At 38.0% G+C, this 18863-nt stretch overlaps 1 protein-coding gene across 2 annotated transcripts; it reads left to right on the plus strand.

The window, feature by feature from the left end:
* Positions 1-64: 64 nt before the first annotated feature.
* Positions 65-17253, plus strand: tbc1d8b (TBC1 domain family member 8B). Of its 2 annotated transcripts, XM_082171625.1 has the most exons (21): positions 65-347; positions 2278-2388; positions 2533-2651; positions 2784-3006; positions 4207-4447; positions 4536-4743; positions 5227-5394; positions 5615-5716; positions 6222-6372; positions 6489-6703; positions 8026-8143; positions 9309-9594; positions 9950-10076; positions 10350-10448; positions 11051-11119; positions 11253-11493; positions 11732-11797; positions 12618-12698; positions 13059-13100; positions 13435-13532; positions 14855-17253. In XM_082171625.1, the coding sequence occupies exons 1-21, from the start codon at positions 221-223 to the stop codon at positions 15458-15460; spliced, it is 3498 nt and encodes a 1165-aa protein (XP_082027751.1). In that variant the 5' UTR covers positions 65-220; the 3' UTR covers positions 15461-17253. The 2 variants fall into 2 exon arrangements, with proteins under 2 accessions (XP_082027751.1, XP_082027752.1); XM_082171626.1 differs by lacking the exon at positions 12618-12698.
* Positions 17254-18863: the final 1610 nt, after the last annotated feature.

Consider the following 18863-nt stretch of genomic DNA (forward strand, 5'->3'; position numbering starts at 1 on the left):
AATGTAGTCGATAGTTTTCAGGCTAGCGCTCTCCTCTGCTCAGCGGGGCAGATGTGGAAGACTACAATCCCACTGGCGCCGGTGTCGCTGTCTTTGGCTCAGTTTCTGTCGACGTGGGAAAAGCGGTCCAAGAGCAAACACGCAAATCTATGGGTGTATGCGCTTGAGATGATCCGAGTGTCATGCAAGAGGACGCGTATTTCTGAAAACAAATTCCAGCATGTGGCTCAAACCCGAAGAGGTGCTTCTTAAAAACGCGCTGAAATTATGGGTGACGGAGAAATCCAACGATTACTTCGTGCTGCAGCGCAGACGCGGATCCGGAGAGGACAGCGGAGGATTGACAGGTACCGCGAACGCGCGGATATCCGTGTGCAAGCTCTAAACATGAAAGGCTGTAACGTTAATGCTTTAATAATTGTGCTAAATAAGTGTCCAAGTGTGATGTCTTTTTCGCTGTTACACCTTAAATTATACACCTCAAATGGTTTTCCAAACTATTGATTTTGTTTTAACCAAAAGTCATTTTGCAACAGGTCAAGGGTTAAGGTATATTTTTTTGTTTTTTGCAAGTTTCACAATCAGTGGTCTGATGATGTGCTCTTTTGAGTGCTGACGTCACCACTGCGGTAAACTGACCGTGTGCGTAAAGGTACTTAAAAATGCAACATTCCTCCAGTCATTATATGTTTAGAAGCTGAAGCCTAAACGGTTTTAATACGGAGAATATTTAGGTAGATCTGACTTCATCTCTCCTTTGACAGCAGTTGTTGCGTCATGCTGTGACGTCAGGTTATTTAGGTTTCATGTGGATTCAGCGTGTTTACTGTTTACTGAGGTTGTCTTAACAAAGTCCATCTGAAAGAAGGCCAGTGATATGCAAGTTTTGGGTCTTTTTTTTTGTGTGTGTGCCAATTTAGATTGTTTATTTTAAAGGTGCACTCATTATTTATTTATTTGCTAACATAAAAACGTTTTTTTACACATAAACAACTGAACAGTTTTTTAAGTTTTGAGAAATGATGTTCACTCACATGGAAGCTCTAGTGATATCAGTATATATCTAATCTTACTAAAATTACTACTAATAATTCAGAGTTTTTTTTATTTTAAATTTTTATAATTGATCCACCATTTCAAATTGACCGAGAGTATGTACAAATAAAAGAAGATAGATGCAAGCAGGACCACAGCTATGCCATTGGAAGTGGTGCTAAAAAACTGTTTAATATTATTAACAAACAAATAAATAATTAGTAATAAAAGTCATACTGTCATGGAGTCTCCTCCAGTACAGAGGAACATATGGCCAGAATGGTTGGTGAGCTGATTGTAGGTTTTACTCTAATTATTAGTGACTTTTTCCCCTTTTGGAGTTCATCACCATGGAAACCTTTGCTTCATGACTAAGAGCCATAATACAGCAGCTTCTTTCTGAAGCAGTGTGTATAAGCAGTGCAGAGAGGACATATTTGCAGTGACTATCATAATAATTTGTCCCTGCTAACACCCCCGGTACAGAATTTTTGTTGCAAAAAGTTAGTACCTTTTTAACCTCATATTATGCTATATATTTTATATATCTTAATGTGAATATATTTTAATATATAATATATTTTAAAATGTAATTTATTCCTGTGATGGCAAAGCTTAATTTTCATAGTCATTAAGTGTCACATGATCCTTCAGAAATCATTCTATAGCTATAATGATAACGATATAGTTTCATTATAGCTATATAATAGAGTATATTCATTATAGCTATATAAAGATAGCTTTTTTTAAATTCTAAATGTAAAAGATATTATTGGAATCACTTTCACAATTTTTTTTTTTCCAGCTGATGAATTATAAAAACATTGACAACCAATGAGAATCCGTCCTGCTTTAATGTGCAGTAGTATTTAAAGCGGCAGATGACAAAACTGCAGCATGTGCTTATAATAAATACAACAATATTATCCGTGGGTGTGGATGCTAATATAATTATTTTTATAGTTATCTTTTGTGGGCGTGTCATGGTATGAATGGGCCTTATTATGCTGACTTGGTGCTCAAGAAATATTTCTTTTTATAATTGTTTTAAACAGCTGCTTAATATTTTTGTGGCTTTTTCGATTAATAGAAGGTTCAAAAGAACAGCAGTTATTTGAAATGGAAAAACTGACCACATTCAATTGCAATTCAGACTGCAGGTTTTAAGAAATGTAGCCACATTTTAGGCCCAGGGAGATGTTTTTATAATGTAATGCTTGTTGTTTTACATCATTGTTTTAGGCCTGCTGGTTGGAACTTTGGACACAGTTTTTGACTCTACAGCCAAAGTTGCCCCGTTTCGCATTTTACACCAGACGCCTGACTCTCAGGTGTACTGGATCATTGCCTGTGGTGAGAGAGATGCTACACACAGTGTTAATGTGTATGTGAGGGCTCATTCAGATCCTGATATAATGTGTGTGTGTGTGTGTGTGTGTGTGTGTGTGTGTGTGTGTGTGTGTGTGTGTGTGTGTGTGTGTGTGTGTGTGTGTACAGGAGCATCTTTAGAGGAGATCTCACAGCACTGGGACTGGCTTCAGCAGAACATCATTAGAACTCTATCTGTGTTTGACTCTGGTGAAGACATCACCAGTTTTGTCCAGGGAAAGATAAGGGTGAGAGGGTTATTTGGCTCCCATATACCTTTGAATGTTTTTTCCCCTGTTTTTGTGTTTTGTGGTATTTTAGATATTAGTCCCTGCATTTGCTCTTGTGTTGACTTTAGTGGTGGTATGTTGTTTGTGTAGGGTCTGATAGCAGAAGAGGGCACATCCGCAGATGACGAGGAAGATCCCGAACGCTTCCGGGAGGCAGTGCTGCGCTTTGAACGTCTGTTTGTTTTGCCTCAGAAAGAGAAGCTCGTGACATATTTCTCTTGCAGCTACTGGAGAGGACGAGTGCCAAACCAGGGCTGGATCTACCTCAGCACCAACTTCCTGTGTTTCTACTCCTATATGCTGGGAAATGAGGGTTAGAAACATGCTGGCCTGCTTACACACAATGCCACAAGCTCTATTACAGTACCATTTTATGGGGGCACGATGGTAAAACATTGCGTGTATTAACAAAGTGGTTTTTAAATCTGTTTGTGCTAAAGCCCCACATATATTATGGCCCCTATTTACACCTGGTATTAAGATGCATTTTGGTTGGATCACAAGTGGATGACGCTAAATACAGGTGTAAATGGGGTCTAAAGCGTTTTGGGCTTGTCCACTTTCAACCACTTCCAGAGGTAGTCGAAAACGCATTCAACCAGATTGCTTTCATAGTGTGGACACTCGTGGTCGAATGTGTTCGAACAGCCGCAAAAGGCCGCCTACTCTCCGCCTACTCTCCGCCTACTCTCCGCCTACTCTCCGCCTACTGACCTAATTATGGCGAGCGCACTAGCAAGACCGGATTTAAACTGTCAGCTTGAAGACCCAAGTTCGGTTTGAAGACGAAAATCGTACCAAGCACAACGTTCTCTCACTATTCCTGATTTCTAACACGCACTCACAGAGTTCGGTGTGGTCTTGCCACTGTCAGAGCAGAAATCAAAGCTGCTGCTCTCCGTATGTTTTCCGTCGTCTCCTTTTGCGTTCATATGTAAATTGTGCAAGCTTATTATGTCCATTAGATTAACAGATCTAAAAAAAAGCCACTTCTTAAAATATAATAGCAGCAATGTATTTTCTCATATGAAGACCCGTGTATTTTTATACGTGTGAGAAATATATAAAGCATTTGACATCAAGAGATGTTGTTTCTCAAATAATATGATTGGTTGTTATTTTCAGCATCTTGTTGCCCCCTGAACACCTGTATTAACATGTAACTAAGTTACATTATTATACCTAAGTTTACATAGCAATGAGTACTCATTATTTAGCAACTTGGAAATGGCAATTTTTCCACATGCAAAGAGGTTAACCAATCATAATTGAGGACACTTACATAGCAAAGTCCTAAAGAGTTAGTTCACGCAAAAAAACGAAAAATCTGTCATCATGTACTCATCCTTATGTCGTTCCAAACCTGTATGACTTTCTTTCTCCTGAGGATTTTACGACAAGATATGTCACATATTACTCTATTAAGCACTTCATACATTGTGGTTTCCTCCTTTTACAGTTGGCATCAGTCAAAATCTTATATTATTCATGGTTTATGCATTTCTTTGCTTAGTGAAACGGGTGTATCCCTGGGATGAAGTGAGCCGTCTGGAACGTACGTCAAGCGTGATGTTGACAGAGAGCATCCGTGTGCGTGTGCGTGGAGAGGATCATTTCTTTTCGATGCTCCTGAGACTCCAGCAGACGTATCTGATCATGCAGCAGCTGGCCGACTACGCCATTGTGCGGTTCTTCGATAAAGAAACATTTAATGCTGAACATCCACTTGCCAACCCCCTTCACATCACGCAAAGGTGCATTAGTTTTATTCCTCTGAATGTTACGTTTGTTTTTTTGTGTTTTTTTACTGAACAATGTCTGACTCTACTGTAATCTTTGCAGGGCTCTGGAAATACATGCACGGAATCAGTCATTCCGAGCTTTTTTCCGGTTGCCACAAGAGGAAAACCTTTGTGAAGTGTACGAGAGTTTCCTCTGGGTTCCATTCAGCCACGTCAATGCGCTTGGAAAAATCTGTGTCTCTGAGAACTATCTGTGCTTTGCAAGCCAGGATGGGTCTCAGTGCCATCTCATTATACCTCTATGGGAGGTGCGTAAGCTGCTGATTTTTCTGCAAACTGCTAAGAAATCTGTCATGGTGAAGAAAAAGAAGTATGCTTAATTGTGTTGAATGTGCACTTGAAATGTACTTCAAATCTTAAAAGTATATTTAAAAAAAGTTTAAAGTTAAAAGTTTAACTTTGATTTTCTTTTAGAGAAGTACACTTATTTTGATATGCTGACTAACATAACTGAAGCTCATGTAAAGTACTTGATTATAATTTATATAGTGTGTTATGATATATTACACTTAAAGTTATACTTTATATGTACTAAATTACAACTTTAACATTACAAATATGTAATTACAAATATGTTTATTTATATACATGACATAAGTTTCAATAGAAATGATGTTCAAGTATATTTTGTTGCTGGGGAGTTTTGAAAAATTCATAATTCCTAAGTTTTGTTTTGTAATCAGTGTGTTTGCTTATTTCTATGTGTTTATGGCATTAATGTATGCCTGCAGGTGTTTAGTGTGGAGCTGCCAGACCGCAGTAGTCGTGCCCTGACTGTGTGTCTGCGTGGCAAGAGAGCTTTGCGTTTTTCTGAGGTTCGGGATTTTGAGCGACTTGCTGCCACCATCCGCAGAAAGTGTGGCACAGCAGGAAGCCCCCAGCATTGTATCAGTAATCCGGTAATTCCTCTACACTACAGCCACTAATATAAAGAAATTATGTGTTACCTTACCATATCTTAAAATGATAATACCATTATTATATATTCCATCGCAATAAAAAATGTCACAGGCAGTCTCAAATTAAAAATATCCCATATTTCATGGCATGGCAAACTGTACAAATCCCAGAGGATTCTTATTGGACACTAATTTGTATGTGTGTGTCTTTCTCTCCGAGGATGAGGAGGGTGTGATGGTGGGGCAAAGTCAAGCCGTCAGCACGGAAGCTCTCATGAACGTCTTTCATCCACACGATGCAGAAAACCTTGACCCCAAAATGGTAACCTTATTGCAATATTGGTGTAACGTTAGTTAGGTAAAGACGAATAAATGGAATCAAAGCAAGCGGTATACACTAACATTCAAAGTTTGGGATTAGATTTTATTTTTGTTTTGAAAGAATTGTTTTGAAAGAATACTCAGTGAGGACACATTCAATTGATCAACAGTGACAGTAAAGACGTTTTCTATTCATTAGGGAATTCTGAAAACATGTATCATAGATTCCACAAAAATGTTAAGCAACAACTGTTTTTAACATTGATGATAATTGGAAATGTTTCTTGAGCAACAAATCACCATATTAGAAAGACTTCTGACGGATCATGTGACACTGAAGATTGGAGCAGTTATTCAGCTTTGGCATCACAAGAACATTTTTATTAAAATAGAAAAAAGTAGATTTTTTGATTAAATAAATGCATCCTTTATGAGCATAAAATACTTCTTTTTTTAAATCCTTAAAAAATCTTACAGACCCAAACTTTTGATCCCACTGTTGACAGCTGAAGGAGCGAATGAAGGAGCAGTCGTGGCAGATCCACTTCGCTGAATATGGCCGTGGAACCGGAATGTTTTGCACCAAAAAAACACGTGATCTCATTGTACGAGGAGTTCCGGAGACTCTCAGAGGAGAACTGTGGATGCTCTTCTCAGGTGTGTGTGTGTGTGTGTGTGTGTGTGTGTGTGTGTGTGTGTGTGTGTGTGTGTGTGTGTGTATGCACAGTAAGTGTGTGCTGCAGTTTGTACATGTATGTTTGCTTGTGTTATAGGTGCAGTGCATGACATGACCTCTCACCCTGGGTACTACGGGCGCCTGCTGGAGGAGTGCATGGGCAGCAGCTCACTCGCATGTGATGAGATTGAGAGAGATCTGCATCGCTCTCTCCCAGAACACCCAGCATTCCAGAGTGACACGGGAATCTCGGCCCTTCGCCGCGTCCTGACTGCCTATGCTCACCGCAACCCCAAAATCGGCTACTGCCAGGTACACGCACACGTGACTCTTTCATTTAGTCTTCACACGTGGTCTCAGCATCAGATGGTACAGTTCACAGGACATCTGATGCTTCTTGTGCACAAATCTTTTTTAAAAGCTTCCTCAAAGCCATCAAGTTGTACCCTGGTAAACCAGATTTCTCGCAAGAGCACAAGTTGAATTTGCTCAGCGAGTTACTCTGGTGTCAGAGCAATGGAGCTCATTAAATATGCCCCTCGATCTGAGCTGCACCAATCACATCGGGTTATCTGATATAGGCGGGCCAGAGGCGAGCTAAACAGATGACGACAGCGCTGTGACGTCGAAGTCATCAGTAAACATTGCAAGAAGCCTATGGATAAATAGCAGTGGTTTGAAACCGCTTTGGCCGCTACAATGAACGAGTTAGACTTGGCTTTTTCCCAAAAGAGGAACAGAAGACGGCGCTCGAATCGTTCCTTTGCAAGAAGGGTGTTTTTGCTGTTTTGCCAACAGGAAGAGTCTAATCTACCAGTTAGCTCTGCTGGTAGCTAAGCGTATGGGGTTTATTGTTGTGATTGGTCGTAGTGTTATCCAATTGCGTGCTGTGAGATTTTCAAATGCGTGCTTGGTGCCGCCCCTAGAGCTGGCCGATTTTCATTGATCGACACCAGACCATTAATCTTTTAGATTTAGGTCTGGATTTCCAGGCTAATCAAGTTGCACTCTGATTGATTGACTACACAATCTCAGGTTTGTAATGGTCTAGTGTTTTCATGGCATAGAATTTTTTTTGAAATATTCACTTAGCAAATGTTAAATGTCAGTTAGATGATCGTGTCGTGTTTAAGTGACCGGTTGTAGCTTCAAAGGGGAGCAGACTTTATGATGGTGTATGTCTGTGCGCAACATCCTGCTTTTGCACAGCAATAGAGCATTATCTACCAGACTATCACACACACAATTATTCATTACCAAAATTACAAAAAAAAAATTTATTGCACATTGCACCAATATTTGATATTAAATCAGATATTTAACAAAACAAGAGAAAAATGAGAAAGAGCTAAATCTATGGTAATAAAGAACATAACATGAACTATGGAGCCTCATATAAAAATGTTTCTGTGCAAAACAGGAGTGACATGGAATATAAATGTTTTGTTAATCCAACACTTTGTCTATGCAAAGTATAATCATGGAAAATATGCAAAGTGAAGTCTATGCATTTGAAAGATATTGTGACTACGTTTTTTATTTGTAAGAAGTCAGATTATGAAAATATTATAACATCATTTAGCTTTAGATGATGTATATATTCTCACTCATTGTTTATATGTCGGTATGTCCAGGCGATGAATATCCTGACGTCGGTGTTGTTGCTGTATGCTAAAGAGGAAGAGGCCTTCTGGCTACTGGTTGCTGTGTGTGAACGAATGCTCCCAGACTACTTCAATCGCAGAATTATTGGTATGTGTGTGAGAGCTGGTTATATACATCTCCTACCCAGAATGTCATTGAATCATCTTAATAAATTTGCAGGTTGCCAAAGGTGTCGTAATTACTTGCCCTCACAACTGAAGTGAATTATTATTACTGAGCTTTGTTAAGGTGTGCTCTACAATGATCAAATGTTTATTTTTGCTTACAGTCAGGGCCGTCGCTAGTGGGTTGAAAGGTGGTGACAATTATGCCCAGGGGGCCCCACAAAACCCTGCAGTTATACTTTATAGGCCCCTGTTGTATGAATAATTCTAATATTTATATAAGTTTTATGCCTGAGATTTAAATGAAAACCACAAAAACATGCAATTTTGTTTAATATTTTTTCCAAATATCTACTTCTCTTACCTCCCTAAAAATGGTTTAGTCCGATCTAAAGTATTTAATAATTATTCAGTCCGGGACAAACATCATATGGACCCAATAAAATTGTAAGTCCCACCCCAGCTCGTGAACAGAACCAATCAGAGTTGAGGCGGCAGCTGCGTAAAGTTAACGATGAACTTGGTGGAAGAGCAGGGGATTGACTGACTGAAAAATGTCAGGGAAAAGAAAACATAAATCAGGGTACCAGAAACGCCATGAGAAGAATGAGAGGGAGGCCAGGAGAGTTATTGTATCCCAGTCGATTGAAGACAGGTTGTATTGTTATTTCGCTGGGAACAAGAAAACACGAATACAACACACTGCACTTGGATGATTAAATGTATAAGCTTTATTTAACATTATATTACCAGTTCCATATTATCTTTATTAAAATTTGACTGCATTCTTGTCAATTTCTAAATGTTTACTTTTTGATTTATGAATTATAACAGACTGATGGGGGTGTTTATTGGTTAAAATGTATTGGTTAAAAAATGGTTTTATTATTATTTAACAATTTCTTGCTTTTTGTTAGTTTTTATTAGTTGTAATTTTTATATAAACATTTAACTTTTAAAATAAAGGTTTTACAACAACATCACCATCTTCTGTTATATGTGGGCCTCCATGCTCATCTATTGTACAGTATATGATATTGGTGGAGGGTGGTGGGGGCCCACCTCAATATTTTTTCAGGGGGTCCCGAATCCTCTAGCTACGGCCCTGCTTACAGTATTGTTCAAGTCTCCGTGTGTATGTTTTCCAGGTGCCTTGGTGGACCAAGCCGTGTTCGAGGAATTGATCCGTGAGCATCTAACCCAGCTGACCGAACACATGACAGACCTGTCGTTCTTCTCGTCAGTGTCGTTGTCATGGTTCCTGACTCTCTTTATCAGTGTACTGCCAATTGAGAGTGCTGTGAATGTTGTCGATTGCTTCTTTTATGATGGAATCAAAGCCATTCTTCAGCTTGGCCTTGCTGTGCTCGACTACAATATGGACAGTCTGCTTTGTTGCCATGACGACGCAGAAGCTGTCACGGTCCTCAACAGGTGATTGTCGTTTTATAATAGCCAAGCATGTGAGTAGCAAGCTGGATTGTTCCTTCTATCAGTTCCTTTTATTTGTGTGGCCTGTCTGCCTCTTATGAGCAACATTTTATAGTAGAGGTTGACCACTGTCAATCAATTTGCATGTATGTTTATTATTACCACCACTACTACTACATGGATCTTTTGTCCATGCTGTGTACCGGTAATTCATTCAGCCAAGATCAGGATGACTGAACCTACAGAGTGTTTTTGGATGACAAGCTGCTGTTTAATTGTAAAGAGCATCTTTGGTTTTTGCAGTGGATATTTATATTTACAAACTCGATCTGTCTTCATATTTGATCTTATCCTTCAGGTTTTTTGACAATGTCACAAATAAAGACAGTCCTCTACCAGCTACCGTGCAGCAGGCATCTGCAACAACCAACGACAAATCAATACAAAAGGTTGACATCTGTGATCTCATCAAAGAGGCGTACGAGGTAAATCTGCACACTTTAATACACTGTAGTGAACATTAAAAACTGTCTATACAAAGAAAAGGGATGTCTCATACTCTCATTTGTTAGCCACTTTGGATAAAAGCGTCTGCCTAATGATTAAATGTAATGTCTTTGTTAATACTCAGACAATTAACACCTGTACTCAGGTTGACAGATTTTATAGTTTTGTGTAAATTTTGTGTTGACGGAATGACGGAAACCCCCCTCTGACAGGCCTGAAACAGACATAATAATGAGGTGTCTTTGTTTCAGAAATATGGAGACATTCGAACAGAGGAAGTGGAAAACATGCGGAAGAAGAACAAGCTTTGTGTCATTCAGACATTAGAGGACACAACAAAACAAAATGTAGTAAGTACAAATGTGTGTGAACCTTATTCCTTTACAGTCCTTATATAATATAATATAATATAATATATGATATAATATATTATATAATATATAAATCTTTATATAGACATATATAAAATATATAAAAATAACTACATTCATTAATTTCATGGCAAATTAGATTTTGATCAGTAAGATTTGATTAATCTATTTAGCAAGGATGCATTCAATTGATCAAAAGAGACAGTAAATGCATTTATAATGTTAAAAAAGTTGTGTTTCAAATAAGTGCTCTTTCTGTTCTTTGATTTGTGTTCTGTGATTTGTGAGGTATCATGTGACACTGAATACTGGAGTAATGGCTCCTGACAATTCAGCTTTGACATGACAGGAATAAATTACATTTTAAGATATATAAAAATAGAAAGCAATTATTTTAAATTGTAATGATAGTTCTCAGTATTGCTGTATTGTATTTTTGGACTTTGGAATGTGGTGTAATCTGCATAATTTCTTCTTTACACATTGTTTGCATACAGTGGCAGTAAAGTTTATTGTCCCTGGTAAATTGTTTAATAGTCCGTAATTTTTTTCCTTTTTTTTTTTTCTTCATATTATTGCAGTTGCGTGTTGTTGCTCAAGGTGTGAAGTTCAGTGCTGCTCAGCTGGACGAGCTCTACTTGCTTTTTAAGGTGAGTTTTTCAGTACATAAAGGCCTCAAAATATGGCCGCTGCCACATGAACTGTGTGTGCTTGTGTGTCTTTTGTTGAGTATGTGTGAGTGTGGGCATATGGATATATAGTGTCTATGTCTCTGTGTTGCAGAGGCAGCACTTTGTGAGCTGTTACTGGTCAGTGTGTAGTCCTGCCCTGCAGAACCATGACCCAAGCCTTCCATATCTGGACCAGTATCAGCTGAATCAGTCCCAGTTTAGTAGCCTGTTTAACCTCCTGCTGCCATGGACCACACATACGCACGCATGCTCGCTGGCAAGATCAGCCTTTCATATTCTGGACGAGAATGGAGATGGACTTGTGACCTTTAAAGAATTCATATGCGGTCTGGGTAAGAGGAGCCTAATTCTGACCTTTGACCTTTCACCTCAGTACATAGCAGCTTGCTTTCCAATCTGTCAGATTCATTCAAGTGTGTGTGTGTGTGTGTGTGTGTGTGTGTGTGTGTGTGTGTGTGTGTGTGTGTGTGTGTGTGTGTGTGTGTGTGTGTGTGTGTGTGTGTGTGTGTGTGTGTGTGTGTGTGTGTGTGTGTGTGTGTGTGTGTGTGTGTGTGTGTGTGTGTGTTGCAGATATCTTATACAACCGATCTTTCACTGAAAAACTAAAACTTCTCTTCAAACTACACCTTCAACCAGGTAAATTAATTATCTGATCTCTGCCACTGTACTATAATGTTTATTGTGAACATAATGATATGGTTATGTATGTATATGATTGTACAATGATTTGTATAATTGTATAGATTCATCTCTGTATATCTGTCCCCTTTGTGAACTTATGCAATCTGTATATCTTATACCTCATACCTCAGTAACCCTTAATTATCTATATATCTGACCCCCATGTATAACCCTGTATAATCTGTATGTCTTGCCCCTTTATAACCCTGTATAATCTAGAAGTCTTACCCCTCAATAACCTTTTATAATCTATACAGGGTAATAGTTGGGTCAGATATATAATCTATATGTCATCTAACCCCTCTATAACCATGTTTAATCTATATACAGTATCTGACCCCTCTGTAACCCTGTATAATCTATATATCTAACCTCTCTACATCCCCTCATTATTCTCTTTATTTGTAAACATTTAGTTAGTTAGTTAGTTAGTTAGTTAGTTAGATAGTTATTGGACACTTTCTCATCCAAAGGAACTTAAACAGCAACAGTTCTTCTAGTCTAAGAAGGCCATAATAGTGATATGGGACCTGTGTAATATGAGCCAATAACCTTTGGATTACTCGCCTGGTTTTGCAACAACGAAGATAACACCACTTTATCTAAATCCCCATCAATCTTGATGTAATTGGGCGCCTTTAAAAAAAAAAGGCCATTTTGATAAGTGCAGATTTGACCATAACTTACAACAGATCATGACAATTTTTTTTACCAGTGCAAAGAAAAATAGAAGAATGTGTGTTTCTGCATATATTCATATTTTGTGTTTCTTCAGGGACCCAGGAGTGTAAGATTTTACCGTCGTCTAGATTTTTTCCTCCAGCTGAAGATCACTCTTTCTCCACTCGTCTTTCTGGTCAGCTTTCACTCCTTTCTGTGGCTCATGCCTTTCTTTTTACTCTTTCTTCTTTCTTCTGGGTGTGTTATAATGTTCGTGATTTATTTTGTGTGCTTATGTGTTATTTTCATGTTTGTGTGTTGTGTGTAGTATTTTTTATTTTTGCTTAAGAGGAACTAATCAGCTAACATCAAAAAAGTTTCATTGCTAGAAAACACACTAAATTTTGTTATTTTATCAAGAAGCAGAAGCTTAAATCCCTGCCCACCCTAAAAAAAAGCTTATAAAATATGTCTATGTGTATGCATGTATATCTGTTCATTAATGCGTGAGTGTCGCTGTTTTGTGGCTGTACATTTTCTCCTCTTTTCCTTGTAGACTCTGCAGAGGATGGAGTGATCAGAAAATGTCCAGAGAGAGGTGGAGTATTCATCCCTGTCCTATAATCATGTTCTCCACCATCATATCAAACAATATTACAAAATAAACCATAACAGGGTGGTCAGGGTCACTGTGCAAAAAAACAGATGACTGCATTTTTACTTGACTACTTACCAAATAAATGGATGGGCAGAATATATTGATATGAGTTGAAATTATTGGATTATGTGAAAGGAAAGAGATTGGTTGGCAGACATAAACGTCAAATGAGTATACTATACAAAAATATTTTACCACAGAATGCTGCAATCAACCAATCAGAATCGAGTATTCCAGGAAACTGTATAAAAATCGGATGTATTTTGCCCTTCAGGTCGTGCTAAAGTAGATCTGCAAGAATATCTGAAACAGTGGCAGGAAGACTTGCAGCGGAGAGATGAAAATATTAAAGATCTGCCCAGAATTAATCAGGTACACACACAAAAATGAAACATGGTCAGAATTTAATGGGTACATAAATCTGTAATGTCTTTGTTCAGGAAAAAGGAAAAAGTCAGTGGTATTAAATGGCATTATCTAGCCATTTAATAATGACTGAACATTATCTGTTAACTTTTTCTGTGTGATGCTGAGATTTTCCACTTTATGCACTGCTGATCTGTGTACATTAACGAAACGTAGCATCGCTATTAACTGTCCAGTGTTTACCTTGTTGTTTTAACATTGTTTGTGCGCACATCGTCTGAAAGTTGAGCGAAGGCAATAATCAAATATTCTCTCATAAAGTTCCCTCTTTCTCATATATAGTGTTGGGAAGTTTGGGTATTCAGATTCATTTTATTAAATTGTTTTATTTGGTTCAAGATTTTATTTTATTTGTGTGTGTGTATATATATGTGCAGCAAATCTGCATTTATTTGATCAAATTCAGTAAATCAGTAATATTGTGGAAATATGATTACCATTTAAAATAACTTTTATTCTATAAAAAATAAATGTAATTTATTCCTGTGATGGCAAAGCTATAATTTCAGCAGCCCATTACTCCAGTCTTCAGTGTCACATGATCCTTCAGGAATCATTCTGATATGCTGATTTAGTGTTTAAGAAACATTTCTTATGGTTATCATTGTTGAAAATATTGTGCTGCTTAATATATTTGTGGAAACTGGGATACATTTTTTATAAATATATTTAGAAAGTATGATGAGTATTTTTTTTGTATTCTATACTTTTCCTTTTTCCTTGTAGAATAAATGTCTTAATTTAAAAAACATGTTCCTGAAAAAAACATTTGAAAAGGTAGTGTATGTAAATAATAATAATATATATTAAAAACTATTAAATGAATGTAGTGTTACACAAATACTGTAAGTGTACTATTAAAATAGGAATATATATTTTTTTTTTATTGTAATATGAGTATATCATCTCTGAAATGAATTTGGGACATCAAGACGGTTTCTCATGCTTATTTGAGTACAGCACCTGGTTTGCTTAGTCCTTGATTCCACAAATACATTGAGGTGTTTTGACAATTGTGTCAACAGTGTCCATTCTCTACTGACTAACATTGTTCAGTGCGGTTCTATTCCTGTTCTCTGGCATAGTCTCTGAGTCTCGCTGTTCTTTGTCCTGAACGCACAACTTGTTCTTGCCCTCAAACTTAAGTTTAGACTTATCTTATTGAAGTGTAATAGGAATGTTGCCCATTGCTGAACATATTTGTTGTGGTTAATGTGAAGCCATGTAAATGCAGTTCAAATCAATTAAATGGACTGTATTTGTTCCAGGTGCAGTTTATTCGTTTGACGAAGACTCTGTATGGTGTGTTCCACGGTGATGAGGAGGAGGAGAGTCTGTACCGCGCCGTGGCGCGAGTGACCAGTCTTCTGTTGCGCATGGAGGAGGTGGGGCGGAAGCTACAGCAGAGCAGCCCGCAAAAAACACCCCAAAATACACCCACCAGCACGGCTCAGATAGAGACCTCCCCAACATTACCCACCAGCACGGCTCAGACAGAGACCTCCCCAACATTACCGACCAGCCCTGAGCCCGGGACCCTCGCTGAGGGTGAAGGCACCCAGGACCACACTGAGTCTCCGGTCAGTCAACATGAAACCGTCCCATCCCGCTCTGACATTACCCCAAACTCAACTTCGCGCCCTTCTACGCCCACCAGCAGTCCCACCGGAACCAGCAGCCCTGCGTTGGACACACCAACAGACATACCCAGCTCACCCTCCATGGTCAGAGATGGGGACTGGAGTTTCTCCTTCGAGCAGATTCTCGCATCTCTCCTGAATGAACCGTCTGTCGTTCGCTTCTTCGAACGGGCTATTGACACAAACGCTCTGATCGCACACGCACGTAAAAACCAGCTTAAAGACGCACACTAAAACACTATTTCAGAGCAATCACAGCAAAACACTGCCCTAAAAGCCATAAGCCCTTCCTCCTCCTCTCTTTCTCTTACTCTGTGCAACCTCTACAGGTCAGTGTTTGTGAAACACTTATATGTCTGTTAAAGATGAGGAAATCGTTTCATTTAAATACAAATGCACATATGGAGGTCAAAGGGACAAAAAAAAAGAATTGAGGTATAAAATGATTCAGATTGTATAGTGTTAGGAAAGAAGTAAAACGGGTATGAGGTTATTTAATGTCAAATAAATGATTAGTGTTAGATGTTATTCATGTAATATAGAGGACAGGTGATATAATGTAGATGAAGGTATTATGATGTAATATAGAGAACTGAATGAGGTATTATATTCTAATCTAAATGATAATATAAATGGCACCTGTGATTTGGGATGATGGCATGAAAAGGCTTTGCCGCCTTTATTTATTTAAGTTACCTCAGAATATTCCTCCAGCTCTCATTCCCAGCCTGACCTAATTCACGTAAGCACATGTAAAACTACAAAAAGTGGGATAATTCTAAGGGAAATCAAAGTGCTATGCTGTTGAACTGCTGACAAACTATGTTGTTTGAGAATTCGTTCAAAATATCTCAGTCCATTAAACGTCACCTGACATTACTTACCCTACTAAAATGCTCCATGAAATGAAATTTTTGTTCTTTTTGTAGAGGCTTGATTAGGAAATCCCAAAAATGGGCTTATGCCAATCAGGAGGCAGAGTTTAGTCTGCAGTTTATATCCATCGCATTGAAGGTCTGTATTAGGAATCCAGATCATAGCTGTTTAATTCTGATTCACTGAATGTGTTTGTGTCTACAAACCGGAATCTGTGGTTTATGCCTTATTAGTTTTTGATTCAGGTCTTCACGGATACGAATATCACAAGTGCTTCCATTTAACGAAACCTATTTCATCATTCCTCTTATTGATTTGTAAAAATGTATCGCAACCATTTATAAGATTTGTTTCCAAATAATGCACATTTTGTCATAAAACAAGGATATTTTCTGCCATTATTTTACAGATTAAAAAAATCTCATACAGAACATACGGAAATGCTTTAGCAAGAAAAATATGTACAACTATTGCGCTGTAAATTATATGCACAGTAATTTTTCTGTCAGAGTTCATGTAATCAAACCTGTAAGAAACACTAAGTAATGAGTCCACCAATCGTAAGTAAAATATGTTGTATGATGCTTAAAATGGACCAATGAATATGCAGAATTGTTCTTAATTTTCAGCTTTGTGTAAATGTTGAGAGCTTGTGATGAATGCAAAAAGGGAAGTTGATGTGTTGTGGTTATTCTGTTTAAAGCTGTCAGGTCTATACCAGCTAAACATGTTTTTGTTCAATGTTTAATGAAGTAATTATGTTCTTCTAAAGCTAAAAGGCGCCCTAAGACAAGGAAGCCATAGTGCGTATTTTGTATTTGTTTGGTTGTCCATCTAAGGAAAATGCTGTTTTTGTTTTGCTTTCTTGCACACAAACCTCCAATTCCATTGTAAACCCGCTCTGGACTTTGCAGATGGAGTTGAATTGAAAGTTAAATTATTAGTGTTACATCTTCTCCAAGTCACTCTTTTGCTGTTCATACTGAACATTTGATGTTCACTTCATGTTCTGCGGGGTAATAGTGTGGTCGTTTTGATTAGATTTTTTTTTCTTTGTCTAAAAGTTTTTTCTTTGTTACAAACTGTTGTGCCTCATAAACTCTGTCACATAATGAAGATTTAATGATAAAATAAAATGTATGAAGAAAACATCTTCCATCTCTATTTTTCTCTAATCTCTAATGTTGTTCTAGGAGCAACATCGATGTTGATCCAGGAACATACCCTTCATGGGCAGAACACGTTAAGCCTCCTGGTAAAATGAGAACAATGTAAGCGGGACGTCTACAGTGCTGTCAATAGAGTGATCGATCCCAACTGCAGACATGCAGACAAGTCCCTGCTGTGATCTGCTTCAGCTGCCTTTGAGAGGTCACATGAGGAATGTTATATAATTTATGAAGTCCATGTTGGCACAGCTTGACATCATGTCCTATGACCCCTACATTGACTAGAACGGCCTCTGATCTTCTTATTGGGATTCCATGGCAGGTCGCAATGAAACAGCAGTTTAGACAGATCTTCTCTTCCAAGTTGTGACGTACATCCGAGTGTAACTGATTTGGTTCTATTTTTCGGCTGTTGATTGGATTTTGAGATGTGGGCTTTGCACTCAAAAATAAATGTGAACTTGCAGTCAATTGTGGATGGATTAAGCTAAATAAATTATTGTAGATGTCCAGCATACGTCACTAGAGAATTCTGTCGTTTTACCAAGTTCGGAGTTATGATATTCTGACTAGTAATTATGAGGTCAGGTCAGTAATAATAATAATTGTAATAATAAACATATGCATGGATAAAACATTCACATACAAAACATACATTTAGAAAATAGATGGGGAGAATTTGCATTTCATGTCAATTTTAAGCAGAGGTTGTAGTCTCCCTCTGAGGGAAAGTCTGTCTCTGGTCATGCAGCATTTCAAAATGTGACTATGTTCCAAAAGACCAAAATCTAGTGGGTTTGGTCTCTCCTCAGACTGCGTAAAATATTTACATTTTATTATTCTGTACTGAAAGTATCTAATCTTTCACCGGTCTTTCATATATTTGAAAATGCATACATTTTATTTCAACTAATATTTGTGTATTTATTGTGAAAGTATCAAGCGATTAGCTTAGCAACATGCTAACATGAGACTCTTTGTGTGGGCATAAGTGATTATTTAACCTTTTTACTTGTAGCCTATTTCAAATTAGTCACTTTTGAGGCTCCTTTTCAGTCAGGATGATGCTGCCTTTGAATGACCAACATCTCTCTAACCCTGCTCCAAAACCTTGTGAGCTGCCTAGCTGGCTTGACATAACGATTCATTATCATTGTGCCAAAGTGCCCATGTGACACTTTAAACTTTTTGGATCTGCTGAAATGCTTTTTGCAACTATTTAAGCCACTTGAATTTGAGCTACTCTTGCCTAATGGGACAGATTTAGCCAATCGGTGCTCCTTCCCGTCCGTCTGCTAGACCTGTATCAGGTTTCAAACCGGACACTCATGCTCATACAGAGTGTCTCTGGGCACTCATTTCATCTTTCTAAGAATAGTCTTCAGTGTTTATTTAAGAAGTGAACACACACATAGCAACTTTGCTTTATATCAATCATGTTTACATGCTGAGAATGTGTGGACACTACATTCATAAAGTGCTGGTTCTCTGGCTAAAAAGATTTAAACAGGCCATAGACACATTGAAGACTCTGTAAACACCTGGTAAAAAAAACAAAAAAAACAGACCTGAAGTCTGAATGATGTAACTGT

The sequence above is a fragment of the Leuciscus leuciscus genome, assembly GCF_965113295.1.
Source record: "Leuciscus leuciscus genome assembly, chromosome: 5".
NCBI lineage: Eukaryota > Metazoa > Chordata > Actinopteri > Cypriniformes > Leuciscidae > Leuciscus > Leuciscus leuciscus.